The 27,972-nt window shown below is 39.4% G+C and overlaps 1 protein-coding gene across 1 annotated transcript in view; it reads right to left on the bottom strand.

Annotated features, from left to right (window-relative positions):
- Nucleotides 1-18,871, bottom strand: part of C8A (complement C8 alpha chain) — a gene marked incomplete at both ends in the record, with an annotated part of 77,195 nt that extends 58,324 nt beyond the window's left edge. The window contains one exon of the mRNA XM_081308791.1: nt 18,795-18,871. Within this exon, the coding sequence (XP_081164917.1) occupies nt 18,795-18,871 (77 nt within the window). The remainder of the gene's footprint in view (nt 1-18,794) is intronic.
- Nucleotides 18,872-27,972: the final 9,101 nt, after the last annotated feature.

Genomic DNA, 27,972 nt, shown 5'->3' on the forward strand with positions numbered 1-27,972 from the left:
TCTCCCGTGAGTGCGACAGCCAGCCCGAGGGAATCAGAGGTGGCGCGGGACCCGCGGCGCGGAACTACCGCTCCCACCAGGGCTGACAGCTGAGGTCTCTTGCACCAGCTACCGGGGACGTGGCTACCGGAGGGCAAGTAAAATTCGCTGAGGATTCTCAGCCCCAAGCTCTACAAACTTAGGGTCTGAGGGAATGGCAAACTGGAAGAGTGTGCCCAGTCGTTAATGAAAACAGGGCTCCCGGGAGCAGCAGACCTGGCGTGTAGCCAGTAGTGTGGTGAGCGGAACCCGTGAGTGTGGTGAGCGGCACCCGTGAGAGGGGCCTGGCTAGAGGAAAAGTGGGAACTGACTAGACACAAGAGGAGGCCCTAGACACTCAGGATTGGAGACTCCCCAGTCTGGGAGGAGCTGCTACACAGTGACTGGTTCCCGCATATTGACAGGAGAAACTTGACCTGGTGGGCACAGCGCCACCTACCGGAAGAGAAGTTAATCAAACTCTAAGACTGCATTTATTAGTTTTTTTTTTCCTTTTTTCTTTTCTCTTTTTTTTGATTTGGGTTTTTCTTTCATTTTCATTTTTCTTTCTTGTTGTTTTGTTAATTTTTTTTAACAATTTTTAAAAATTTTTTTTCTTCTAATTTTAATTTTAATTTTTTTAATTATTTTTTTAATTTTATTTTCTTTTTTAATTTCCTATATTTTCTTCTTTTGTCTTTTCATTTTTCTTATCCCCCCTTCCTTGAATTCTACCTGCTTACTCTCATTCTCTTTAGTGACATCTTCCCTTCCCTTCTAATACCTTTCCTCCCAAGCATCAAATAAATTTATAGGAGTAAACAGTAACTCAGAAGTCAAACAGAACAAGAAGTAACATGAGCAGCTTCAAAAAGCAAGGAAGAAAAGGAGTAAAAACAATGCAGGAAAGCCTAAATATTCAGGAGGACCTAGAGTCATCAGAAAAATGGTCATATAAAGAACTCAAGGAACGCCTTAGACAGATGGAATGGAACCTTAAAGAGGATACAAGACAGCAAATTCAAGCAGCGAAAGAACACATTGAGAATGAATTGCATAAACAGATAAAAGAAGAAGTTAAGCAACTTTATCAGGAGATAGAGATTATAAAAAATAATCAAACAATAATTCTAGAAATGAAGGAAACGATAAACCAAATTAAAAACTCAATTGAGAGTATCACTAACAGAGTGGAGCAAGTAGAAGCCAGAACGTCAGATAATGAAGACAAAATATATCATCTTGAAAAGAGTCTAGCCAACTCAGAAAGGCTGGTAAAAAATCACGAGAAAAACATCCAAGAGTTATGGGATAACATAAAAAAACCAAACTTACGAGTCATCAGGATAGAAGAAGGTACAGAGATTCAAACCAAGGGAATGAGTAACCTGCTGAATGAAATAATTACAGAAAACTTTCCAGAAATAAAAAAGGAAACAGATATACAAATTGAAGATGCATACAGAACACCGAGCACACAAAATCACAGTAGACCAACGCCAAGACACATTGTTATGAAGATATCCAATATACAGAACAAAGGGAAAATATTAAAAGCTACAAGAGAAAGGAGACAGATTACATTCAGGGGTAAACCAATAAGGTTAACAACGGATTTTTCATCACAGAAACTGAAAGCAAGAAGGTCATGGAACAATGTATTTCAAACACTGAAAGACAATGGATGCCAACCAAGAATTCTGTATCCAGCAAAATTAAGCTTCAGGTATGACAACGAAATAAAAATATTTCATGATAAACAAAATTTAAAAGAATTTGCAGCCAGAAAACCAGCGTTGCAATGCATTTTGAGCAAAACACTACACGAGGAAGAAATGAAAAACAATAACCAAAACCATCAGTGGGAAGTGCCTCGGTAAAGACAGAGGGCGAGGGGAAAGATAATCATGGAGAAACAAACTAAATTTTTTAAAAAAAGGATAAATAATCAAACATGGATGGAAGTACAAACCATATATCAATAGTAACTCTGAATGTTAATGGCTTAAACTCTCCAATAAAGCGACATAGGCTGGTATCGTGGATTAAAAAAACAAATCCAACAATATGCTGCCTCCAGGAGACACATCTGATTGGAAAAGACATACACAGGCTGAAGGTGAAAGGATGGGAAAAAATATACCACGCACACGGTCCTCGTAAGCACGCAGGGGTGGCCATCCTCATATCGAATAAAATCGACTTCAAGACTAGGTTAATCAAAAGGGATAAAGAAGGTCATTATATACTGTTAAAAGGAACCATTCACCAACAAGACATAACAATTATCAATATTTATGCACCAAATAATGGTGCTGCGACATTCATATAACAAATTCTCCTCAAGTTCAAGAATCAAATAGACCACAACACAATAATTATGGGTGACTTCAACACCCCTCTCTCACCATTGGACAGATCCTCCAAACAAAAGTTGAATAAAGAAACTATGGAACTCAATATCACAATCAATAACCTAGACTTAACTGACATATATAGAATATATCAACCATCATCAAATGGATATACTTTTTTCTCAGCAGCACATGGATCCTTCTCAAAAATAGACCATATATTATGCCATAGGGCAACCCTCAGTAAATATAAAGGGGTGGAGATAATACCATGCATTTTAACTGATCATAATGGAATGAAACTGGAAATCAGTGATAAAAGAAGGAAGGAAAAATCCTACATCACATGGAAAATGAACAATATGTTACTGAATGATCAATGGGTTACAGAAGACATAAAGGAGGAAATCAAAAAATTCTTAGAGATAAATGAAAATACAGACACAACATATCGGAATCTATGGGACACAATAAAAGCAGTTTTAAGAGGAAAATTCATCGCCTGGTGGTCATTCCTCAAAAAAAGAAAAAACCAACAAATAAATGAGCTCACACTTCATCTCAAAGCCCTAGAAAAGGAAGAGCAAAACAACAGCAAATGTAGCAGAAGGCAAGATATAATTAAAATCAGAGCAGAAATCAATGAAATTGAAACAAAAGAAACTATCGAAAAAATTAACAAAACTAAAAGTTGGTTCTTCGAAAAAATAAATAAGATCGACAGACCTTTAGCCATGCTAACAAAGAGAAGAAGAGAGAGAACTCAAATTACTAATATACGGGATGAAAAAGGCAATATCACAACAGATGCTACAGAAATACAGAAGACAATTAGAAATTATTTTGAAAACCTATATTCCAATAAAATAGAAGATAGTGAAGACATCGATAAATTTCTTAAGTCATATGATTTGCCCAGACTGAGTCAGGAGGATACACACAATCTGCACAGACCAATATCAATGGATGAAATTGAAGAAGCCATCAAAAGACTACCAACCAAGAAAAGCCCAGGACCGGATGGGTATACAGCGGAGTTTTACAAAACCTTTAAAGAAGAATTAATACCAATACTTTTCAAGTTATTTCAGGAAATAGAAAAAGAGGGAGCTCTTCCAAATTCATTCTATGAGGCCAATATCACCCTGATTCCGAAACCAGACAAAGACACCTCAAAGAAAGAAAACTACAGACCAATATCTCTAATGAACCTAGATGCAAAAATCCTCAATAAAATTCTGGCGAATCAAATACAAAAACACATCAAAAAAATTGTGCACCATGATCAAGTAGGATTCATACCTGGGATGCAAGGATGGTTCAATATACGGAAATCAATAAATGTTATTCACCACATCAATAGACTTAAAGATAAGAACCATATGATCATCTCGATAGATGCAGAGAAAGCATTCGACAAAGTACAGCATCCCTTTATGTTCAAAACATTAGAAAAACTAGGGATAACAGGAACTTACCTTGACATTGTAAAAGCTATCTATGCTAAGCCTCAGGCTAGCATCATTCTGAATGGACAAAAGTTGAAGGCGTTCCCTCTAAAATCCGGAACAAGACAGGAATGCCCTCTATCACCACTTCTATTCAATATAGTTCTCGAAACACTGGCCAGAGCAATTAGACAGACGAAAGAAATTAAAGGCATAAAAATTGGAAAAGAAGAACTTAAATTATCACTATTTGCAGATGACATGATTCTATACCTAGAAGACCCAAAAGGGTCTACAAAGAAACTACTAGAACTAATAAATGAATTCAGCAAAGTGGCAGGATATAAAATCAACACGCATAAATCAAAGGCATTTCTGTATATCAGCAACAAAACTTCTGAAACGGAAATGAGGAAAAACACTCCATTCACAATATCCTCAAAAAAAAAATAAAATACTTGGGAATCAACCTAACAAAAGAGGTGAAAGATTTATACAATGTAAACTACAGAACCCTAAAGAGAGAAGTAGAAGAAGATCTTAGAAGATGGAAAAATGTACTCTGTTCATGGATAGGCAGAACTAACATCATCAAAATGGCGATATTACCAAAAGTTCTCTATAGGTTTAATGCAATGCCAATCAAAATCCCAACGGCATTTCTTGTAGAAATAGATAAAGCAATCATGAAATTCATATGGAAAAATAAAAGACCCAGAATAGCAAAAGCAATTCTAAGCAGGAAGTGTGAATCTGGAGGTATAGCGATACCAGAGTTCAAACTGTACTACAAAGCAATAGTAACAAAAACAGCATGGTACTGGTACCAAAACAGGCAGGTGGACCAATGGTACAGAATAGAGGACACAGAGACTAATCCACAAAGTTACAACTATCTTATATTTGATAAAGGGGCTAAAAACATGCAATGGAGGAAGGATAGCATCTTCAACAAATGGTGCTGGGAAAATTGGAAATCCATATGCAACAAAATGAAATTGAATCCCTTTCTCTCGGCATCCACAAAAGTTAACTCAAAATGGATCAAGGAGCTAGATATCAAATCAGAGACACTGCGTCTGATAGAAGAAAAAGTTGGCTCCGATCTACATATAGTGGGGTCGGGCTCCAAATTCCTTAATAGGACTCCCATAGCCCAAGAGTTAATAACCAGAATAAACAAATGGGACTTACTTAAACTAAAAAGTTTTTTCTCAGCAAGAGAAACAATAAAAGAGGTAAATAGAGAGCCTACATCCTGGGAACAAATTTTTACCCCCCACACCTCAGATAGAGCCCTAATATCCAGAATGTACAAAGAACTCAAAAAATTAAACAATAAGATGACAAATAACCCAATCAACAAATGGGCCAAGGACCTGAACAGACACTTCTCAGAGGAGGACATACAATCAATCAACAAGTACATGAAAAAATGCTCATCATCTCTAGCAGTCAGAGAAATGCAAATCAAAACCACCCTAAGATACCATCTCACTCCAGTAAGATTGGCAGCCACTATGAAGTCAAACAACAACAAGTGCTGGCGAGGATGTGGAGAAAAGGGTACACTTGTACATTGTTGGTGGGACTGCAAATTGGTGTGGCCAATTTGGAAAGCAGTTTGGAGATTCCTGGGAAAGATGGGAATGGAACCACCATTTGACCCTGCTATTGCCCTTCTCGGACTATTCCCTGAAGACCTTAAAAGAGCATGCTACAGGGATACTGCCACATCGATGTTCATAGCAGCACAATTCACAATAGCTAGACGGTGGAACCAACCCAGATGCCCTTCAATAGATGAATGGATAAAAAAAATGTGGCATCTATACACAATGGAGTACTATGCAGCAATAAAAAATGACAAAATCATAGAATTTGCAGGGAAATGGATGGCACTAGAGCAGATTATGCTTAGTGAAGCTAGCCAATCCCTAAAAAACAAATACCAAATGTCTTCTTTGATATAATGAGAGCAACTAGGAACAGAGCAGGGAGGAAGAGCAGGAAGAAAAGATTAACATTACAGAGACATGAGATGGAAGGGAAAGGGAGAGAAAAGGGAAATTGCATGGAAATGAAGGGAGACCCTCATTGCTATACAAAATTACATATAAGAGGTTGTGAGGGGAATGGGAAAATAAACAAGGAGAGAAATGAATTACAGTAGATGGGGTAGAGAGAGAAGATGTGAGGGAAGGGGAGGAGGGATAGTAGGAGATAGGAAAGGTAGCAGAATACAACAATTACTAATAAGGCATTTATGTAAAATTGTGGATGTGTAACCAACGTGATTCTGCAATCTGCATTTGGGGTAAAATCGGGGGTTCATAACCCACTTCAATCTAATGTATGAAATATGATATGTCAAGAGCTTTGTAATGTTGTGAACAACCAATAAAAAAAAAATTTACAACTAGAAAGCCTGCACTACAGAACATTCTCAGCAAAATATTTCAAGAAAAGGAAATGAAAAACAATGATGAAAATCAGCAGAGGGAGGGATTACACTAAAGGAAAATCTAATCAGAGGAGAAACCAAGTCACAAGTCACGTTAAATACCAAAATAAACAAAATTGCTTTTCTTCAAACAATCCTCATATGTCACTGCATTGTTTGTGCATTCTTCCCATTTTTGCCATGGAATATTTAGATAACATTTCTCAAGGACTGAGGTGTCATAAAATGAATAATTCTTACTGCTTCAAAGAGGACTTTCTTAAGTAAAGTTTTATTCCCCCCCCCCCCAATGGATATGGTGCCACTGCCTTGATTTTTTTTTACCAAAGCTACAGTGGTTTAATCCACCATTGCTTTTGCATCATCAGTGCTGATACAAACATGGTAAAAAGGGCAAATAATGTCCCACCATTATCATGAAAATTGTTTTGAACCCACCTGGGTCTGTGAATCAAAACTCGTAATAATACTGAGACATTCTTTGCACTTTTCATCATGTTTATATTTGCACTGGGCTCTGCAGAACAGGCTCAGAGAAACTCTAATCCATCAAATGATGTTAGAATGTAACATCAGCCTATCATCTCTTCAAAAGGACTTAAGAAACTTCACAAACTTCCTCTCCACCTGGATTCCTGTCATCCCTTGACTCACATCTCTCTAACGAGCACTCCACCCCCTTGGTGCCTCCTTTTCCTTATTGCTTATGATCTTCTCTGCACTCTAGAACCTTCCTTCATCATATTCTGGACCTCCTCTTCTCTGAAACAGCTTCTCCTCCAAATCACTAATTTGTGAATCACCTGTGAATAGTTACTTGGGCCTCCACTGCTGTTCCTCCTCCTTTTTTTTTTTTTTTTTTAAATCTACTCAAGGACTCTCTCTGCACTTTCCTGGGTGGGACCTCACTGGGCCTCCATTAACTTGACACCAATGCTTTCTGTCACTAAGACACTTTATATCTTTATTTTTCTTTTGGTTTCATTTTGGATTCCACGGTTTGTCACTTTAAAATATTAACTAGGTGTGTTTCCTCCATTACACCTACCTGTATAGCCTAATCCTGAGTGAATTCAACTATCTATTTCTTCACCTGATTAACTCCTAAGTATCATTCAGACTCATCAAAAATTTCAATTCCTTAGGGAAACATTTCCCAATACCCAGACTATTAGCTACCTCCCTTCATATGATTTGGTCAATTTCTGCATGTCTTTTGAAAAATTAATTATCACACTCGCAATTTAGGTGTAATTTCTATTTCTTCTACCAATTCTAAAATGTATGGATGCAGGTACCACCTGTGTATTTTCTACTGAAGTCCTACCATCCATCATGGGTAGGTACATAAAAGGTGCTCAGTAAATATTTTGGAAAGGGGGGGAAAAGGAAACAAAGAAGAAGAGAAGGAGAGGAAGAAAAAACTACAACCAGTTCCTGGGAAATAAGCAGTGACAGAGTTCAGAGATTTATTTGAATCTGACTCCTGGTTAGAATCTAATTAAATAATCTAGAAATTCAAATAGCTCCAAGGTTTGGTTTACCCAAACCTTGGTCTATCATTTTTATAATAGGTTGCCCTGGTAATGAAAGAATGAATTGCAGAAACATGGAGAGAGAAAAAAAATTCCAAAAAGGTATAGGGTGAAGATTTGGGAACAGGAAAGGACTCCAGCATTATTCTGCATCTCACTACAGAATTGTCAAGATAATGTCATTGTAAGCCCATGGAAACTGCATTATGATGTCAGCATGGGAGAAAACAGTATTAATGGCTGAAAGCAAAAGCCTGGACAGAGCAGAGAGTTGGGCTGCTGTTGGTTTAAAAGTTTTGTGACATGATGTCTAGACTGAGGCACACACAGTAATACTATCACTGAATGCCAGAGGACAGAAGGTGCACCAGGACCACCCATTAAATCACTACAGGGTTCTAACTTTCAGCCTTATCATTCCAATGAGTTCCTCTTGTCATTCCAATGAGTTTTTTAATATATATATATTTGGTGATTATGACATGAATGCATTTACAATAAGAAAAACAACAATGATTGTAAAAGAAAGAAATTACTTCAAATCCCACCACCATTAATATGTTGTTGGTTTTTCTCCCACTCTTTATTTTTATAATACAGTTGAGGCATATTGAGTGCCTTTTATATTCTGATTTTCCACTTAATAGTAGAGCAATGGCTCTACATTGTTCCACTTCCCAAAGGTTCAACAATTAGATTTTTAAGCCTCCCATTTTATTGGATTCTAAGTTATTTACTGAAGATAAATCCTGGAGGTTGAGATGACAGATTTTAAAGCTTATGACACATTGCCAAATGGCTTTCCAAAGGAATTGTTATCACTTTTCATTACTTCATGCTATGGCTTGGTGCAGTTCATGAGTCTGAGGCTTGGTCTCCAATGAGGTGGTTTTGAGGTGGTGGAATCTTCAAGAGGTAGGGCCTGTGGAAAGTAATTACATCTGGAGACACCACTTTCATGAAGAGATTAAAGCAAGTCTCTCAGAGTGGTTGAGCGTGTAGAAGTGAGTTTATTCCTCCAAGAATGGGTTGCTATAGAGTGAGCCTAGCTACTCCACAGCCTCAGGCTTCCTGTCTCACCATGTGTTCTCTTCCCCACATGCTCCCACCATGATACCATCTGCCACACTATAGTATACCCAGGTGACCCTCACCAGAGCCTAGTAAATGCCAGAACCATGTTTTTGAACCTCCAGAATTATGAGTCAAACAAACATCTCTACTTTATAAAGTATCAAGCCCCAGGTGTTTTTTGTTATAGCAACATAAAATGGACTAATACCCTTAAGGAGCCATTAATAATTCTGTGGCCTAGTAAATTAGCAGATATTTTTAAAGCATCTCCCAGGTAGCAAGAATCTACTTAATTAGTGAGACATTTAACATGGAGCAGTAGGATTTGGAAGCATTTGATATTAACCTTTAATTTTTTTTTCCAATTTGCTATGTTACATAAACAAGTTACTTTAAATTCTGACTTAGTTTTTTTTCATCTGTAGATAGAGCACAAGTCAATACAGTGCTATCGCAAAACTTCTCAATGTGTATTCTGTGGAGAACTAGTTCTTGAAATATGCACACAGGTAGAGGAGGAAGTGAAGAAAAGTTCCATGGTCAAATTCATTTGGATAAGCTGCCCACAACACCCTATTCCTGGAAATTTAAAATACCTAATACCGTATTAAAGGACCTGAGAAGTTCTTCATTTTACTTTGCTTAACCTAGAATTTTCCAAATTTTTTGAACACAGGTTATTTCTTTTCTCATGCAAATCGGGTAAGGCCACATAACGCAGTAGAAGAAACACGGATGTAACAGAAAGAGGTTTGTAGTCTATCAAATATGCACTCAAATCCACTTTCTGCCACTCACTGAGCTTCAATTTTCTAATAGTTCAGAAACAGAGCTAATAACTTGGGAGACTTTGGGATATGGAATGAGATCATAAAGCCTTAGCAGAGGTCTAGCATATATTAGTTCTTGTCTATTCTTCTCAAATACATAAATGCTTATAGAACCTCTCCATCTTTATCAATAATGTGCCCTGGGGTCTAGTGAGACACTTCTCCTCTAAGTTGTCATATTAGGGAAAAGGACTAAATCATGCAACCTGTAAGTCAAATGCTTGACCCCCATAATGTGGCCACCTCAGCAATTCAGAAAACAAAATATTAATTAGCTACCACTCCCAAGCTAGAAGGTCAGAAAGCCTCCTGATTATTGCCAGGGGGTCTTCCTAATAACGTGGCTGTGCATATATTTAAAGGCCATTGTCACTAATTAATAACCTTGAGCCAAGTCCATTCACTGACATGGGAATTGCATTGTGAAATGGAGGTATTCTAAATTCTACCTTGAAAATGCTCAGTCTTCGACATCCTCCATGTTGCTAAACCCAGTAGAGAGTTTTCCAGCTTCATCTAATCTGCCCTTTGTTAGCTACTATTTTCTTTATGGAAACTTCCCTTTCTTGGACCTCTTCAGCACCAATCTTCCTTGCTCTCTTTCTGCCTTTTGCTTTCCCTGAAAACTAGAATTCCCTAGAACATTGTCTTTCTTGCCTTTCTTCTCTCTTTTCTCACCTGGAAGGAGGTAAGATCCACTCCTTTGTTTCCTACACCATCTGTGCTAATGCCTTCTCAAAGTAGGCCTTCATCCATTTTACATCTCTACCAGTTGCCTCTCCAGCATGAAAAACTTAAAAGTCTCCAGGTCTGAACTCTTCATTTTCTCCTTCAACCAACTCCTCTCTCAATTTCACCAACATCATTAGTAGAACCACCATGAAGTATCTGTGTTCAGGCCAGATACTTAACAGTGGTCTTTAATTTTAATGTCTTCCTTTTGCTTCCTCTCATCCCATTCTTTGGAAATTTCTGACAATTTTGCTATCAAAGTGTGTCTCAAATTCCAGAAGCCTGTCTCCACTGCCAGTATGCTCTATTAAGGCACCATTATCTCTTACCCAGATCATTCTGTGGCTTTCTGTGGGCCAAGACCTTCCATTTCATTTTAACCTATTCTTTGCACAGCAACCGGGATGTGACCTGGTTATTTTAAATGAGAAATCAGGTGATATCCCTCCATGATAAGCCCCTCCAGAGATTTTTTGGTGATTTACTTTTTACTACACACAAACTAAAATTCAGACTCCCCCTGGTGAGGCCCAAGGCACTCCGGGGTCTACCTGCTGCCCACCTTCTTGTGGCATGATTCTTTGTGTTCATGCCGTCTCTTCCTTCAGCTCACGTGCACCACGGACACTTCCCACCACAGGTCAAAGCACATGCTGATCTCTCCCTCTTCCCTCCTGCCACATGGCTCAGCTTCTCTCTGCTTTCCTTACATCTCAGTGCAAATGCCCCTTCCACAAGAGGATACCCCCTAACCAGCCTCTTTACTCTATTTTCTCTATCAAAGGGTGCATTGGATTCCTTCATAGTATTTTTCACCATCTTAAATGATTTTTTTGTTTATTTGTTTACATGTTTACTGACTGTATCACTAAATTCCATGAGTGTAGGGATATTACCTATTTAGTTCACTACCTCGCACACCTAGAATATTTATGATTAAATGAACATTTTCATTGAGTGAAGACAAAAAGTATCTCTGTGAGCCAGAGACATATAAATTCCATATAGACTTTTAGTTCCAGGCAATGGCAGGCTCTCCTGCAGTATTTTGCACAAGGATGTTTTCTACACAGACCACTCTAATTGTACCTCATTTATCTTGCCTGACCTTTCCTCCGGGTAACTTTCCTTGACCTGCCTACTAAGTGTCGGGTACATAGAGCTTCACATACTTCATTCCTACCCATAGACTAATAGCTCTGGAAGGCAGATATCATATCTATATTGCTCACCATTGTATCTAGTCCTGAACATAGCATCTGGTATGCAGTGGGAAATGAATAACCAAATTTTATCACTAATGTATTATCTCATTAAAATTCCATAATCACCCTGTGAAATAGCCATTATTATACCCTGAGTATATATGAGTAAAACAAATTCATAAGGAGATTAAATGTGTTGCTTAAATTTTATGGGTAGTAAGTGGCAAAGCCAGGATTCAAACAAGGCTGTTTTGGCTCCAAAGTCTATCCATTTTTCTAGCATTCCAAAATGTACTGTGAAGAATTTCTGACAAATGGGAAATAGAATAACAAAAAAAATTTTCTAATGATATACTATGTAATAGGCTCTATACTAAGTGTTCACATGCACTTTCCTAACTCCTGACAAGAACTCTATGAAATATGTTTTATCACTATTTATAACTAGAGAAGTTGAAGCTTGCAGAGTTTAAGTAACTTATCCAAGTTCTGTAGCCACTAAGTGGTGATGTTAGAACTTAATCTCAGGTTGACCACACTCCATAGCCCACACCCAATGCCCCTTGCTGTATAGCTAAGGATTAGTCACCCTGAAGAGAAGTCTCCATATCTCCATCACTGATTTTTGACTGGGAGCCAGTACTCCGATTGTTTTTTTTTTTTTTTTTTTTTAAAGAGAGAGTGAGAGAGGAGAGAGAGAGAGAGAGAATTTTTAATATTTATTTTTTAGTTCTCGGCGGACACAACATCTTTGTTGGTATGTGGTGCTGAGGATCGAACCCGGGCCGCACGCATGCTAGGCGAGCGCGCTACTGCTTGAGCCACATCCCCAGCCCACTCCGATTGTTTATGTTAATTAAAAATTCCTGTTGCCTAGATGCATGGTAATTTCCAGGCATCTGGATAACTCCTGAAAGCATCCACATGGCCCTGACCCAGAGCACTTTGGAAAACACATTCTGATGCCCATAAAAGCCTTAAAATAAAAAAGAGGAGCATAATTGAGACTTCTTTAGGGTCTACTGCCTATATGACCTATTTTTTAAAAAGCAAAAAACCTTTAGGTGATGCTTAGATTATTGTGATTTCTGTTTAGGGTTCTCATTCACATTTCTTCTAATCCCCTAAAGAATTCTGGTTTTCATCAGTGGAAATGTTGGGTAGAAAATGTTATGAAAAATCTGGGCTGGGGATGTGGCTCAAGCGGTAGCGCGCTCGCCTGGCGTGCGTTCGATCCTCAGCACCACATACCAACAAAGATGTTGTGTCCGCCGACAACTAAAAAAAAATAAATATTAAAAAATTCTCTCTCTCTCTCTCTCTCTCTCTCTCTACTCTCTCTTAAAAAAAAAATGTTGTGAAAAATCCTTGGGTATCTTAACTCCGAATTCAGTACGCATCTTTCTTATCAATACAAGTGATTATTTGTGAAGCATTGAATTTTTTTATTGGTTAGTTGGTGGGACTGTAGTCATAGCAGTAATAAGCCTAATCTGGGACATGAAAGGCCTGGCAATGCCTTTCATGTAGGTAGATGCATGCCTGACATATCAAATTGCTTTCTTCCTCTCTGACCTTCAGTTGGGAAAATAATAAGAACAACAATCTTAGAAGATATAATGATGGTAAAGTTGGCCAGTATTCCTCAAGTGCTAGCCAAATAGTCATATTGTTGAAATCTTTCCTTCTCCTTCTAAGGCTCAGTTTCTTTCTCTATAACATGAGTGGATTGAGCTACATGCTAAGTCGTGCCTAATTGCAAAAAATCTGTGAAATACAAATAATGAATTCAGCAAACAAGAATTTTAAAAATGCTAAAATCAAACCTAGATTACTTAAGGATAATTTTGAACATGATGAGGGAGAAAGCACAAGATTTGAAAAAGTACCTAGTGAAATGTTCAAGCTAAAAATTTTAACATCAAAAATGAAAACTTGATAGGCTAAACAACAGATTAAACACTGCAGGAAAAAGATTAGTAATCTTGAAGACACAGTGATAGAAACTAAAATGAAACAAGGAGAGAAAAAAAAGATTACCAACAACAACAAAGAAAAATAGAGTCTCTGTAACCTGTGGGACCATATCCATATCAAGCATCTCATCCCCACAACTGGACTGTCAGATGGAGACATGAGAAAAAAATGGACCAGAAAACATATTTGAATTAATAAGGCAAAAAATTCCAAGTTTAATGCAAACTATGAACCCCCAGAACCATATCAAGTTACATTGTAAGGGAAACTGCTAAAAATTGATTTTAAAAAATCTTAAAAGAAAAAAGGAAGGAAAAACCACAGTACACAAACAAGAACAAAGCAGAATTCTTCTGAGATTATGCAATACCGAAGATAATGAAATGACATCTTTAAAGTAATGTGGATATGGGAGGGAAACTATTCACTTAGACTTTTATACTAAGCAAGGATATCTTTCAAAATGCAGGCAAGATAAGGACTTTTTCAGAACAACAAAAGAATTTGTTGCCAAAAGATGTGCACTACAGTCAATGTCAAAAGAATTTTTTCAGGTAGAAAAAAAAATACTAGGAGTAGTATAGTATTACTTGATTTTAGGCTCTGATCAGTTAAAGATGTAAGTTATAAATCTCAGAGTAAAAACAAAAGTAGAATAAAAATTAAAGTAGAATGGTTAATGGTTAACCATTAATTAACTAAGCCATTTAGAAATTAGAAAAAATATTAAGTCTATAAGATGACCCAAAAAGAGAAAGTAGAATCAGAAAAGAGATGGACAAATAGAAAACAAATAGTAAGATAGTAGCCTCAAACTCAAGCTTGTCAATAATTATATGTAATGTAAATGGTCAAATTTCTGTCAATTGAAAAAGCAGAGATTGTTAGACTAGATTAAGCAAGTCTCATCTCTGTATGTCTATATAAAGCATACTTTAAATATGGTCATATAAGTGAAAACAAAATATTAGATGAAGATTTGCCATGAAAACACAATTGATAAGAAAACTAAATGAAGAACCAGGACAATTTCCAAAGATAATGACAATCAATCATAATAATAAAGGGGCAAATCATCACAAAGACATAACAACCTAAATGTGTGTGTTGTTTAGAAGTTTTTTAAACTTGCAAATTCTTTTAATTTATCAAGATGTAGGTTTTAATATATGAGGCAAAAACTGATACAACTAAAATAAATAAATAAATCCACAAGTATAATTCCATATTGCAACCTCCCTCCCTCCCTCAGAAAGTGATAGACGAAAACTTGAGAAACATTAATCACCAATTTGACTTAATTTATTTAGAATCACATACACTGAATAAGCAGAGAACACATATTTTTAATGCATATGGTATAATCACTAAGACCACATTCTTAGTCCCAAAACACATTTCAATAAATTAAAAGAATTGCACAATAGTAACAAAAACAGCACGGTATTGGCACCAAAATACAATTATAAACCAGTGGTACAGAATAGAGAACACGGAGACAAACCCACATAAGTACAGTTATCTCATACTAAAAGGTGCCAAAAACATACATTGGAGAAAAGATACCCTCTTCAACAAATGATGCTGGGAAAACTGGAAATCCATATGCAACAAAATGAAATTAAACCCCTATCTCTCACCATGCACAAAATTCAACTCAAAGTGGATCAAGGACCTAGGAATTAAAACAGAGACACCGCACCTATTAGAAGAAAAAAGTAGGCCCAAATCTCCATCATATTGGATTAGGTCCCAACTTCCTTAATAAGGCTCTTATAGTGCAAGAATTAAAATCAAGAACCAATAATTTGGGTGGATTCAAATCAAAAAGCTTCTTCTCAGCAAAAGAAACAATCAGTGAGGTAAATAGAGAGCCTACGTTTTGGAAGCAAATTTTTACCACAGGCACATCAGATAGAGCACTAATCTCTAGGATATATAAATAACTTAAAAATCTTAACACAAAAAGCCAAATAACCCAATCAATAAATGGGCCAAGGAACTAAACAAACACTTCTCAGAAGATGATATAAATCAACCAACAAATATATGAAAAAATGTTCAACATCTCTAGCAATTAGAGAAATGCAAATCAAAACTACTGTAAGATTTCACCTCACTCCAGTCATAATGACAGCTATTAAGTATACAAACAACAATAAATGTTGGCGAGGTTGTGGGGGAAAAGGCACACTCATATATTGCTGGTGGTACTGCAAATTGGTGTAGCCAATGTGGAAAGCATTATGGAAATTCTTTGGAAAACTGGGAATGAAACTAACCTTTTGACCCAGCTACCCCACTCCTCGGTCTATACCCAAAGGACTTAAAAACAGTATACTATAGGGACACAGCCACATCAATGTTTATAGCAGCACAATTCACAATAGCTAAACTGTGGAACCAATCTGAATGCCCTTCAGTTGATGAATGGATAAAGAAAATGTGGTATATATATATATATATATATATATATATATATATATATATACACAATGGAATGCTATTCAGCATTAAAAGAAAATAAAATCATGGCATTTGTAGGTAAATGGGTGGAGTTGGAAAATATAATGCTAAGTGAAGTTAGTCAATCCCAAAAAACAAATGCCGAATGTTTTCTCTAATATAAGTATGCTAATCACAATGGGGATGGTTGGGGAGCATGGAAGGATTAGATGAACCCTAGATAGAGCAAAGGGGAGGAAGGGGAAGGGATGGGGCAGGGGAGTAGGAAAGACAGTGGAATGAATGGACATCAGTACCCTAAGTACGTGTATAAAGACACGAATGGTGTGACTCTACTTTGTGTACAACCAGAGAGATGAAAAACTGTGCTCCATATGTATAATATGAGTTGTAATTCACTATGCTGTCATATGTAATGAATTAGAATAAAAAATAATTATAAAATTTTCAAACTTTAAAAATTTTGAAGCAACACCCATACCAAAAGGTATTATTCACATAAAAACATAATAGACATCTATTGATTTTGCAGCTAATGATTATAAATTCCTTTCATCACCATTGCTTTCAAATTTTTTTTTCTCACCAAATATAGTAGCACATGTATGCAATCCCAGCTACTCAAAAGACTGAGGCAGGAGGATTACAAGGCCAGGATTCAATGAGGCCATCCTGGGCAATTTAGTGACCCTTTCTCACTAAATAAAATAAAAAGATCTGGAGATGCAGTTCAGTGATAGAATATTTGCCTAGCATGTGTGAGGCCTTGAATTTATTTTTATTCAAAAAATTATTGTTCTCAAAACTATATTTCTATTTAAACATTATAGTAAGCAAATGTTAAACCTGAGCTTATTAAAATGTGCACCATTAAAAATGTAAATATCTTTGTCCTCTTTTCAATGTTAGGGTTCATGTGAGATTTTATTCGGTGGGGGGAGAGCACTATTGCTAAAAATAATCAATAATAGATAGATTTGAAATCCCTAACTTATCTGGAACATCCATGCCAATTGGCATATTATAAATTTCTTCTGTCTGATTATTGTCAGCCAGCCAAGAGAATAGAAATACCAACAAATAACAATCACAATCACAGAGCACCACTGGCAAGAACTTTCTAAACAGCTTCCTAAAGAGGAGGCATTGTTCTAAGGACTTTTCATGCTTTTAATTCTTGCTCTTACTTTCGTCCCATTTTACAATTGAGGAAATTGAGAAGTTTCATAACTTGCCTGAGATTGATACGTCCCCAGTGCCCAAGTCATAGCCTAGTAAAGCTATAACCAGGAAGTTTTCCATTTTCAAAACCAACGTCAGACACACTGGCATTAGACACAAAAACTGCATGATTTCCTCCTTCAGCACTTTGTGAAGTGTTTAATTGGTTCTCTTTTGCCTTGACTTAAAATTTGCCTCTTCACTGGTCTGTCTTGTTTGATAAGTTCATCAAACATCAAGACTCTTTGCTCATTTTCAAAAAGGATTACAATGATAAGCTTTTATAATTAAGAGTATCTCAGCAGAGATTTCCTTTTCTACAGTTCTCTTGCCTTTATCTTCTAATTATTAGAGATGAATTTTCTGATTTTTTTTCAAAATTATATTTGCTTTAAATACAAGTTACAAATTAACTGCTTATAAAAACGCTTTCCCCTCTTCTGAACTGTTACTTAAAGGAAATCCCTCTTGTTCTCACATTTAAAAGCAATAATGATCCAAAATTGAATTATTTAATAAGAATTTGAATAAAAATAGCTCTATTTAAAAATCTTCAATGGTTCAGTGTCAGGGACTCCTTAAAAGCTATTCCAAAGGTGAAATAAAGGGCTGGTGTACACTTTGCAAAGTATTTGATGTTAAGATATAAACAACACAAAGCCAGGTTGGAAATTTCCAAGAAATAGAACAGCTAATGTGCACATGGAAATATCACCTCTCACCTCTGCCAGTTACCCCCAATAAAAGGTAAACTAATTTTCAGAATGATACAACTGAGGAATCTACAGTCTCTTGACATTCCCCAAAATAATATTGAATACATTATCTAATTTTATCCTTCCCAACACTGAGGCAGGTATTTTTATGATTCTCTTATAGATAAAGAAGTTAACCATCTGACATTTCTTTCTTTTTTTTTTAAGAGAGAGAGAGAGAGAGAGAGAGAGAGAGAGAGAGAATTTTTTAATATTTATTTTTCAGTTTTTGGTGGACCCAACATCTTTATCTTATTTTTATGTGGTGCTGAGGATCAAACCCAGAGCCCCGCGCCTGCCAGGCAAGCGCGTTGAGCCACATCCCCAGCCCACCATTTGACATTTCTTAAGAGAACTACCATTAATCAGGTGCCTACTACTGAGTACATTTTAAATGCAGGGATTTATTTCACTGCTTTAACACAAGTAGAAGAGCCATTATTATTCTCATTTTACAGATAGGGAGACTGAGGATCAAAGAGATTAAGTGGCTTGCTCTGGATTACCCAGCTCCTGAGGATGAGAGCTAAGACTCATACACAGGCTGATTTGACTTACAGTGCAGGGCCTTTGTCCTGGCCCATCCTTCTGCACTGGATTAGTAATAACAGGAAAAAAGATTACATTCCAGCCTACCACAGCCTGTTGCAAACTCTAAAGTGTCTTGTTCCCCAGCCGGTGACCCCTATTTAGCAGAGACATCAGGCCCACTTACTGGTTCACCTTCTCCTGTGTCGTTACCCCCAGCTGCCAAGTCATCAAATACAAGAGGAGGAAAGCAATAGCAAACATCTCATCCAGAAGCCACCAGCTTACATTAACTCTAAGGAATAAAACTGTTCAGGAAGGTGGAGTCAAAGATGTCTACAGGCTAGGACCTGTGACATCTATCCAATGTGGAAAACTAACAGAACTCCCTCAATTCCCACTCAAATGGGATTAACCAATAACCAGGCTATTGATTAGCCAAACACCTTAAAAGTGGCCCAGACTCTAAAGGCCACTGCTCTTTAAACCTTTTGAAAAAAAAATATCCACATGGTTAAGGAAAGCTGATATTTAACCAATATAAGATTAGCAAAGAGATTTTTATTTTCAGATAGAAGCAAAAAAAAAAAAAAAAACCAAAAAAAAAAAAAAAAACACAAGATGGAGTTGCAGAATTCCTGGCCTTTCTGAAGGGTTCTTAGAACTTCTGAGGTCAGATCAATCTGTTTTGCAAGAATGAAACAAGGCTGGTGTATTAGTTCATACATAAGCAACCAGAAAAAATGTAGGAAATACAATTACACTGAGGTTCTCCTATATATTGCTAATACATCTGGAGCCTGAGAAATATGTGCAATTCAGTGGACTTGCCACTTTTTGTACACACATAATTAAGATCCACCTTTCTGAAATAGATATCTCCAGGAGACCCTTCTAGAATTATAATGTCAATAATAGCTACACATCTTCACTGATGATGCCATACCTGCATCTGATCTCTCATTTTTCCAAACATAAATTAAACTAAATTAATAGAGATGGACAGATGGAGAGACAGCAATTAAACATCTACTATGTGGTAGGCATTTCATCTATTTAATCCTCATAACAAGTCTATGGCATGAAAATCATAAACTCCATTTTGCAGTTGAAGAAATGGAGACCCAGAGAAGTTAATTAACTTGCCCAAGGATGTACAGCTGTCTTGACATCCTTGGGGAGATCTAGATTCTCTCATTAGCAGGATGAGCCTGTTACATAATTGTTAAAGATGGGGGAATGTGATGCCTAACTTGTAAGCCTAAGAAATGCGTGCCTGATTTACATGTGAAGATTTTAGAAAGGCAACCCAGGGCTACTACTTCCCTTTCCTCAGAAGTCTAGGTAATGCTTGGTAGAAGCCAATATTGACCCTGAGCCCCTGCCCTGTGTGTCTCCTCCTCCCACCTCTCTGACTCATGGGTCCTCTTGGCCTCATTTCTTCCCTATTCAAAACCATTTGGAAAACTGCTTTGTCCCTTTCCCACATGTCAGCCACAACTGGTGTTCTGTGTGCTTTGGAGATACTGGGGGCTCATGGTGGATATCACACTTGGACACCCTTGGACCAGCATGGGATGGTACATCTGGACCCCAACTCTTTCCACCAGTGTTCCACATCCCTGTCCCATTCAAGGTCCAAATTTCTGACACAGGACCCAAGAGCCCCCAGGGAGTGGGACTCAGTTCCCTTCCTTAGCTGTCGTTCTGGGGCACAGACCTCCTCTACCACAGTGTTCTCAACTGGGGGAGACATTGCCCCTCAGGGGGAGATTTAGCAATGTCTAGTGATGCTTATGATTGTCACAACTTGGGGCTGTTCTACTGGCATCTGGTTGGTCAAGGCCAGGGGTACTGCTAAACATCCTAGAGCGCCCAGGACAGTCCCCACCACAAGGAGCTCTCCTACCCTAGACTGGGAAAGCTGCCCACCCAAGGCTGGTCTGCCTCCCCCGCCTCTGGAACTGACCTTTTTACATATAGGCAACTGGTATCATCTTTCTCAAGCAGCTCCTTCTTGAAATTTCTCTGGTGACTTTGCTCCTGACCCAGGACCTTGGTGGCATTCAAAGATCCTACTTAACCTTCAGTTACATCTACCGTCCCCCAACATGGTCACTGAAATCCTCTCCTATTCCCCTGTGATGATTCCCCCTCCTGCCTTCATCTGAAACTCTTCTAACTGACTCCTCGTGGGCCTCTGTTTCTTCTCCAAACCTCCCTCTCCTTCTCTGCTGGATTCATCTTCAAGAAAGCTGGCTCTGACCGCACTCTCCTGCTTCCCACTGTCTATAAAAGTACAAGTCCAAATTCTTCCACAAATGTGTCCCCAGCCAATTTTGCATCCTACAACTCTCTAATTGTCCCAACAATATGGTTGAGGTGTCTCTTACTTTGCTGGTACTTTGTCACTGTGGTCACGTTACTCACACTGGACCTTGTACCCACATGGTCCTCGTCCATCACCTCCTACTTTCTGCCAAATAGCTTCTCCAGTTCAGTTCCATCACAGATTCCTGGCAGATGGGTCCAGTGGCAAGGCATCTTCTTGTTATTTAAATCTCATAAACATACTACAGCACTTTTAATTTTTGCTTCAGGGTTATGTTTTTCTAGGGGAGTCGGGTGTATTCAGAGAATGAGCCTTTCTTTGGGTGAATTCTGTGTTTAATTCTTCTTTATGATCATTCAGGTAATTTAAGAAATATTGGTTGATTGAGTAAATAAGCAAATGAGACAATTTAAAATAGATTACTCTTCCCTAATAATTTCAGGTGTACTCTGTCATTTAATCCCTTCAATCAGCTGTGAGATAGGCATCATTATCCTGAAGGGAATCCTGAGAGTCAGAGACACAGTGACTGGAGAAGAAAAGGGAACAGGATGTATAAAGCAGCAGAGCCTGTGCCTGCCACTTTATAGGTCTGTTGGATCCTCACAGAAATCTTGCAACCAATAATACTAATGTAGTTTTGAAGGTGAGGATATTGAGATTCAGAATGGTTAAGTAGTTTTCCTACAATCACACAGCTGGTGAGTCTCAGAGACATGGATTTAGAATCTTTCCCACTGCAAAACTTAAGATCTTTTTTGGTCTAAGTAAACACTATATCAGGACAAAGCATGGGTCTCCTAGTACCATGTCTTCTCTATTATGTCTTAGTGAAAATAATTTCCAAGGAACAAAGAAAGCAAAATAAAGTGGAAAGATAATTATAGAATGAAATATTTTTTAAAAAGAAGCTAAGTCAAATGGGATTGTTTCATACCTTCATGAGTGTGTATGTGTGTGTATGTGTGTTTTGTGTGTGTGTGTATGCATGCATGCACATGGGGTGTGCTGGGATGAAGATGGGGCACCCATTGGCTTTCAGCCAAAATGTTCTAAGATGAATAGGAGATGACAAAAAATTGTTAGGTTTGCATATGTGGATTTCACCTTAATTGTAGCATTCTGCTATCCAAGATAGATAGTTATGAAATACCATGCCGAAGAGACAGCAAAATGGCAATCCATTTTGAAAATTCATTGCCTGTCTCAAGGAAGCACTTTTCACTATCTAAATCAGCCTGTGAGTTATGGTCTCAGAATAGAACATGTCCTGGGTTGGTCCAGACTGCCACCGCAGGGCAACATCCAGGTCTGTGCTCTCTGAAGAGCTTGCAGAAGCTCCACGCTGCATTCCCTGTGCTGGGCCTGTGGCTTGCACAGTGGACATGGAGATCTAAATTCCGCAAATCTAATGCAAAAGGAGGCAATTTGCTGGGTGTCGTGGCAAGAAAAGCCTGTAATCCCAGTGACTTGGGAGGCTCAGGAAGGAGGATTGCAACTTCTAGGCCAGCCTTAGAGACTTAGCAAGATCCTGCCTCAAAATAAAAATTTTTTTAAAAAGGCAATTCCCCAGAGTGAAAAGAACACAGTTTTAAGTCAGAAAATACCACTAACCAGTCTCCTCACCTTAGCTTCTTCATCTGTAAAATGGATAAAATAACACAATACGAAACGGGATAAGATTACACACTAAAGGGGGAAATCTATTCACAGCTGGGCACAGCTACATCTGTCTTATTGAAACAGTTCTCCTTCTTTGCTGTTTCTACATTTCTTCATTTACATGCATAGGAGCCTTCATTTAAGTTCTGAGAAAGAGAAGTGGTAGGAAGGACCAAGAGTCAACTGGAGGAAAATGGAATGGGACGTCCACACTCAAACGCCTTCCACTGACTCCAGTCCCCTGGGGGATGGATGCTATCAGCAGGAGCTGACAGAACGATTGCAGCTTTGTGTTGGGAACAAAGTGGTAGAAGGCCCCCTTTCCCATCTCTGCCCAGGTTCCAGCTATCATCACGGCATCTCAAAGGTTTAAAACTTGGGGAGCAACTCAAAGGAGTCATTTGAACTTGGACATGGAATCTCATAATGGCCATAGCAGACACAATGTTCCTCCCAGCAGCTTACAATTGGTATTGGCACAGTGGCTGAGCATACCGTTTTGTTGGAGGGGTGTGTGTGCTGGCTGGGCAAAGACATTCTGCTCCCTTACTGAAGAGGCCTGCAAGACATCCAGCACAGTACCCTGCAAGGCTGCACACACTAGTAGGTATCTCTTGCCCAATGCCTTCCCCACCCTCCTCTCTCAACCTTTGTAAGATTACCTGGCTATTATGTCTGTTTTCCTCCTGATTGCCTCATCAGTCCCTGGCTGCAACCAGCAGACATTAGTGGTGGGTTTTCCACTGGAAATGAAGTGGGGCTGGGTTAAGTAATTGGTCTCAATCAGAGGCTTTACACCGGATGGGCTAATGTATGCCTACTGCTCCCCACTTCACATGGAGATTTCGATTTGCATGTGAGGGGGTGGGATGAGAGGGATGCAGTGTCTGGCTCATTAGAGTAGAAATTAAAGACCTATTCTCAAAGAAGGCATTCTGCATTTTAAGCAGCTCTTGCCAAATCTGGGTGGTCCTTTGGGAAATCCATCCTGGAATTGGGCTGCAATAAAAGCAGAGGTGGTCCGGGCATGGTGGCCCATGCCTATAATCCCAGTGGCTCGGGAGGCTCAGGCAGGAGGATCATGAGTTCAAAGCGAGCCTCAGCAACAATGAGGTGCTAAGCAACTCAGTGAGACCCTGTCTCTAAATAAAATACAAAATAGGGCTAGGGATGTGGCTCAGTGGTTGAGTGCCCCTAGGTTCAATCCCCAGTATCAAAGAGACAATAACCAACCAAACAGCAACAACAAAAAAGGCAGAGTTGTTTTTGAACCAGAGCAAATTCTCCAGGCTTCCTCCCATGGTCACTTGTCTCTTCTCCAATGCCTTCACTCACAGCCTGGTGCAGGATAGGCCCCTCTTCTGCTGCAACAGAGTCTGGCCACACCTCCCTCTCTAAAGGACCACTGAGTGGTGATTTGTCACTTATCCCACTTGTGATTTCTGTTACCTCTCAGAAGGCAGGACTACATCTGGCCCAGAGTCTCTGTGAAACCAGCAAATAAATTCACCCTCCATAGCAAGCCAGCTTCATCTGTTCCTCAGGCAGGCAGTAAGGAGCATGGTGTGTAGGAAGTTCTAAAAGACACACTAAAACCAACTGGAAGTGGGTTTGCTTTGTGTGATTACTGTGAGCCGGCAATTCTAAACAGGGTCCCCAGGAACATCAGCTTCTCCCTCTATTCCTCCCAGCACTGAGTTATTGTTTACCACTTTCCCCATATGCTGTGAGTCTATTGAAGGCAGGACTGTGATTCAAATCATCTTTATATTTCCAGTGCTGGTACATAATAGGTGCACATGTTTAACGCAGTTATAGGGAAATTTTAGCTTTTAAGTCTGACATACCTAGATTGCAATCCCAATACCACCATTATCCAGCTGTGCAACCCTGGGCAAATTATTTCATGGATATTCCTTAATCACCACTCCTGGATAACAGTTTTGATGGCCATACGTTTTAAAATATATGAGACACATACAATATACATTTACATAATCAGTGTTTGTTGAATTGACCTGAATGAACATATGTTTCCAAGCAAAATCATGGTGGATGCTCTTTCTCTTTGTAATCTTCTCACTTTCTGCCCTTTCTGTGATGGCGCTTTCTTCAGAAACACCTCTCTGAGGCCATTCAGGTCCGGCATGATCTCAGCCAGTGCTCAGGATGCCATCTGGGGAGTCAATAATGGTGTGAGTTACTGAGAGACTAGACCACTGTGTGTCTGCCACTTTTACATGTGTCTTAGGCAATTCTATGTTGTCATGGATAGTTCCAGTTTCAATAAAGCCCCTTAAAGGTATGGTAGGCTTTAGGCCTCAAACTACTACTCATCCAATATATTGGTAAGTTAGTGGACAAGCTGTGGGAGGGCTGACCGAGCCCAGTTTGTTCACCATTATATCACATTCCATGATGAAACTTACATGGCAATCAATCATCAACGGCTGAGGTTAGACACTGTGGTGGGCACCAAACCCTCAGGGATAAGGAGAGCACAGTCCTGCCCATCCCAGAGCACCATGCCTGGGATCAAATGTGCTGCAGAGGGTCAAACTGGGAGCATCCATGAACCACTGCATACATGTGACTTGGACTTTGAGGAATCAGGGGGAGAGGAATGGGAGATTGGATGATGCAGATGTGGTTTTTTTGTTTTTGTTTTTGTTTTTTTGACAGAGGAAGAAAGAGCAAGCATTCTAGAGGAAACAACATCAGCAAAGCCACAGAGATACAAAGCAGCCAGGCCAGGGTGGGAATCGACCATCCACCTTGCGGGTAGAAACAGACCACACAAGGAGGAAGCAGGGGCAGGAGGACTAGCAAAGGTCACCTCACAGGGCTTGGGACTTTGTGGGTTTGTTTTTTCGTTTTTGCTAAGACTAAGATGGACTGCATCCCTGAGGACACAGAGGTGCTACTAAATGAGCTGAAGCTGCAGAGTCCCATGGTCAGGCTTGCTCTTTGCACCCTGGAGGCTGAGAGGAGGATGGACTAGGAGGGGCCAAGACTGAAGGCAGAGAAACCAGCTTCGAGACTGGCTGCCAGGGACCCGAATGTCATGCATCTGCCACACCAAGAGAAATCCCCAGGGGCAACAGGGATTGAGGGAATTCAGATGCTCTGAAGTCAGGCACCTGGATTCTTCCATCAACCAGCTACAGAAGCACATGCTATGACTGTGGGACAGTTACTTGACTTCTCTGGGCTTCTATGTCCATATTTCAGGCCTGGCTCATCTCTACTCTCTCCTCCAGTTTGAAGTCTTCTACATCTATAATCCTGATTTTGGAAATCCCTCTTCGAACTGCAAAACTGGGATGTACATAGTGCGCGCGTGCACACACACACACACACACATACACGCGCGCACACACACAATTTCCAAGCCATTCAAGTCTCTTTTGATACTTTTATTCAAGATTTGCCTTCCCATGAGACACTCCATGCTGTCAGTCTGTAATTAGACTTTCTCCCTGCTCAGAAAGCCAGACTGTGTGGCGCGAGAGACGGAGCCGGATTAGCCCACTGTAAACAAATTTGGTCAGTCCCCTTCTTGCCAGTCTTGGTTCCAGTTGAGTGGATTTCAGCAGCTCCTGGGTGAATGTTAATGCCTCCTACGTACACAGTTGCAAGACAAACAATAACCGTGCGTGTGCCTCCCTTTCTTGACAATGTCCTGGATTCTGTTTTTCCAGCATCTTTGTGATTCAGCGCAGGGGCACTGGGAGAAGGTGTTGCAGCCCGGGGAGGCGGTGCATAAGAGCCTGGAAGGAGCTTAAGACAGCCGGTGGGGTGCCTGGGTTTCAAGGCAAACTCGGCCACTAATTTTCTTTATAATCTTGCAAAAGTCACTTCAGCTGTCTGAGCCTTGGGTATCTTGACTGTAAAATGAGACTAAGAATACTCGCCTCGCAGGTGTGCTGCAGAGAGTAATTGAGGTAATGTACGTGAGAGCCTGTGGAAAGCCAGTGACTAAGGGCCTGCATCAGGGATCACAGGCTCAGCCCTCCATCCAAAGGACCAGGGAGACAGGGCAGCTTAAAAATTTTCGTCCACATCGGAGTCCTAGAAAACAGAAGCAGTACAGATGCCCATGAACTTCCCTCTGATGAAAATTGCCCTGAAATTAGACGCAGTTTATATGGGTGGAAAAAAAAGTACTAACGTTATTGAACACAGGAGCTCCTCCTGCAGTCCTGTGGTAGCTTCAGATGGGAATTCTTATACTCAGCCCAACTATGAAGAAGCTGAGGCCCAAAGGAAGAAAGGAGAGGGAAAGAGGATTCCAGGCTAAGTTAGTCTGACTTCAAAATCTGCCAAAGGCCCCTGTCTTTGGATTATAGAAGATTAATATTTAAATTAGTATTAGATGGGGACAAATATGTAGTAGGTTATAAAGAAAACAAATAATACATTCAGGGGAGCACTACTAAACTTTTCAGGAAGGTATCAAGGAGATCAAAGCTCTATCGTAAACCAAAAAAAATCGAGTACTTCTCGCAATATCCCCAGCACCCGAAACACTGCCTGGGACAGAGCAGGCACTCAATAAATACGTGTCAAATGAATGAATTACACTTACAAGGCTCATAATCAGCCCTGTTGCTTTGCTGGCTGATCACAAATAGTAAGAAAAAAGAAAACCATTCACATCGATTGTCCAAGGAATTTGTACACATTTGTTGTAGGAATTATTTCCATCTCTTCTGCTGTGTAACACACCACGACAAGCTTGGTGGCTGGGAACAACATTGATTTATTATTTCTCAAGATTCTGTGGAAGGTTGGTTATGGGGCTGCACTCAGCTGAGAGCTCGTCTGGGGTGGAACGTGCAGCCGTGCCTCCCTCTTCCAGGGTGTCTCTCCCCATAGCCTCTTTTCGTCCAGACCTCTGGCCTTGGCTTCTCGTCAGCACAGCAGCTGACTCCCCAAAGGGCATTCTTCTGTTTACATCACACTTACTGAAACCCCAGCCAGTGGCCAAAGCCAGTTGCAAGGCTCAGCCCAGGATCAATGTAGAAAGGGACCACAGAAGGGCATGAATATCAAAACATACGGTTCATCAAGGATAGTTGACCACATTAATCGTCATGAACAACAGGTAATAATGAATTAATTTATGCAAAGCACTTAGAAAGGTGCCCAGCACTTAGTTGGTACTACTTAAGTCCCAACTTAAGAACAAGTAATAGCTAATTATTGCTAATAGCTAATTATAGCATATTAGCATATGATTATCATAATTATTATTAAGTTCCTTGCTGCAACTGCTTTTATTATATTAACTATAAAATGAGAAGCCCAGTATCGGGAAGTTCTATGCAGTCCTCAAGCCCTGAGCACATTATCCCTCCATATCATCACT

This window comes from Spermophilus citellus (assembly GCF_964194105.1).
Source record: "Spermophilus citellus genome assembly, chromosome: 9".
Lineage (NCBI taxonomy): Eukaryota > Metazoa > Chordata > Mammalia > Rodentia > Sciuridae > Spermophilus > Spermophilus citellus.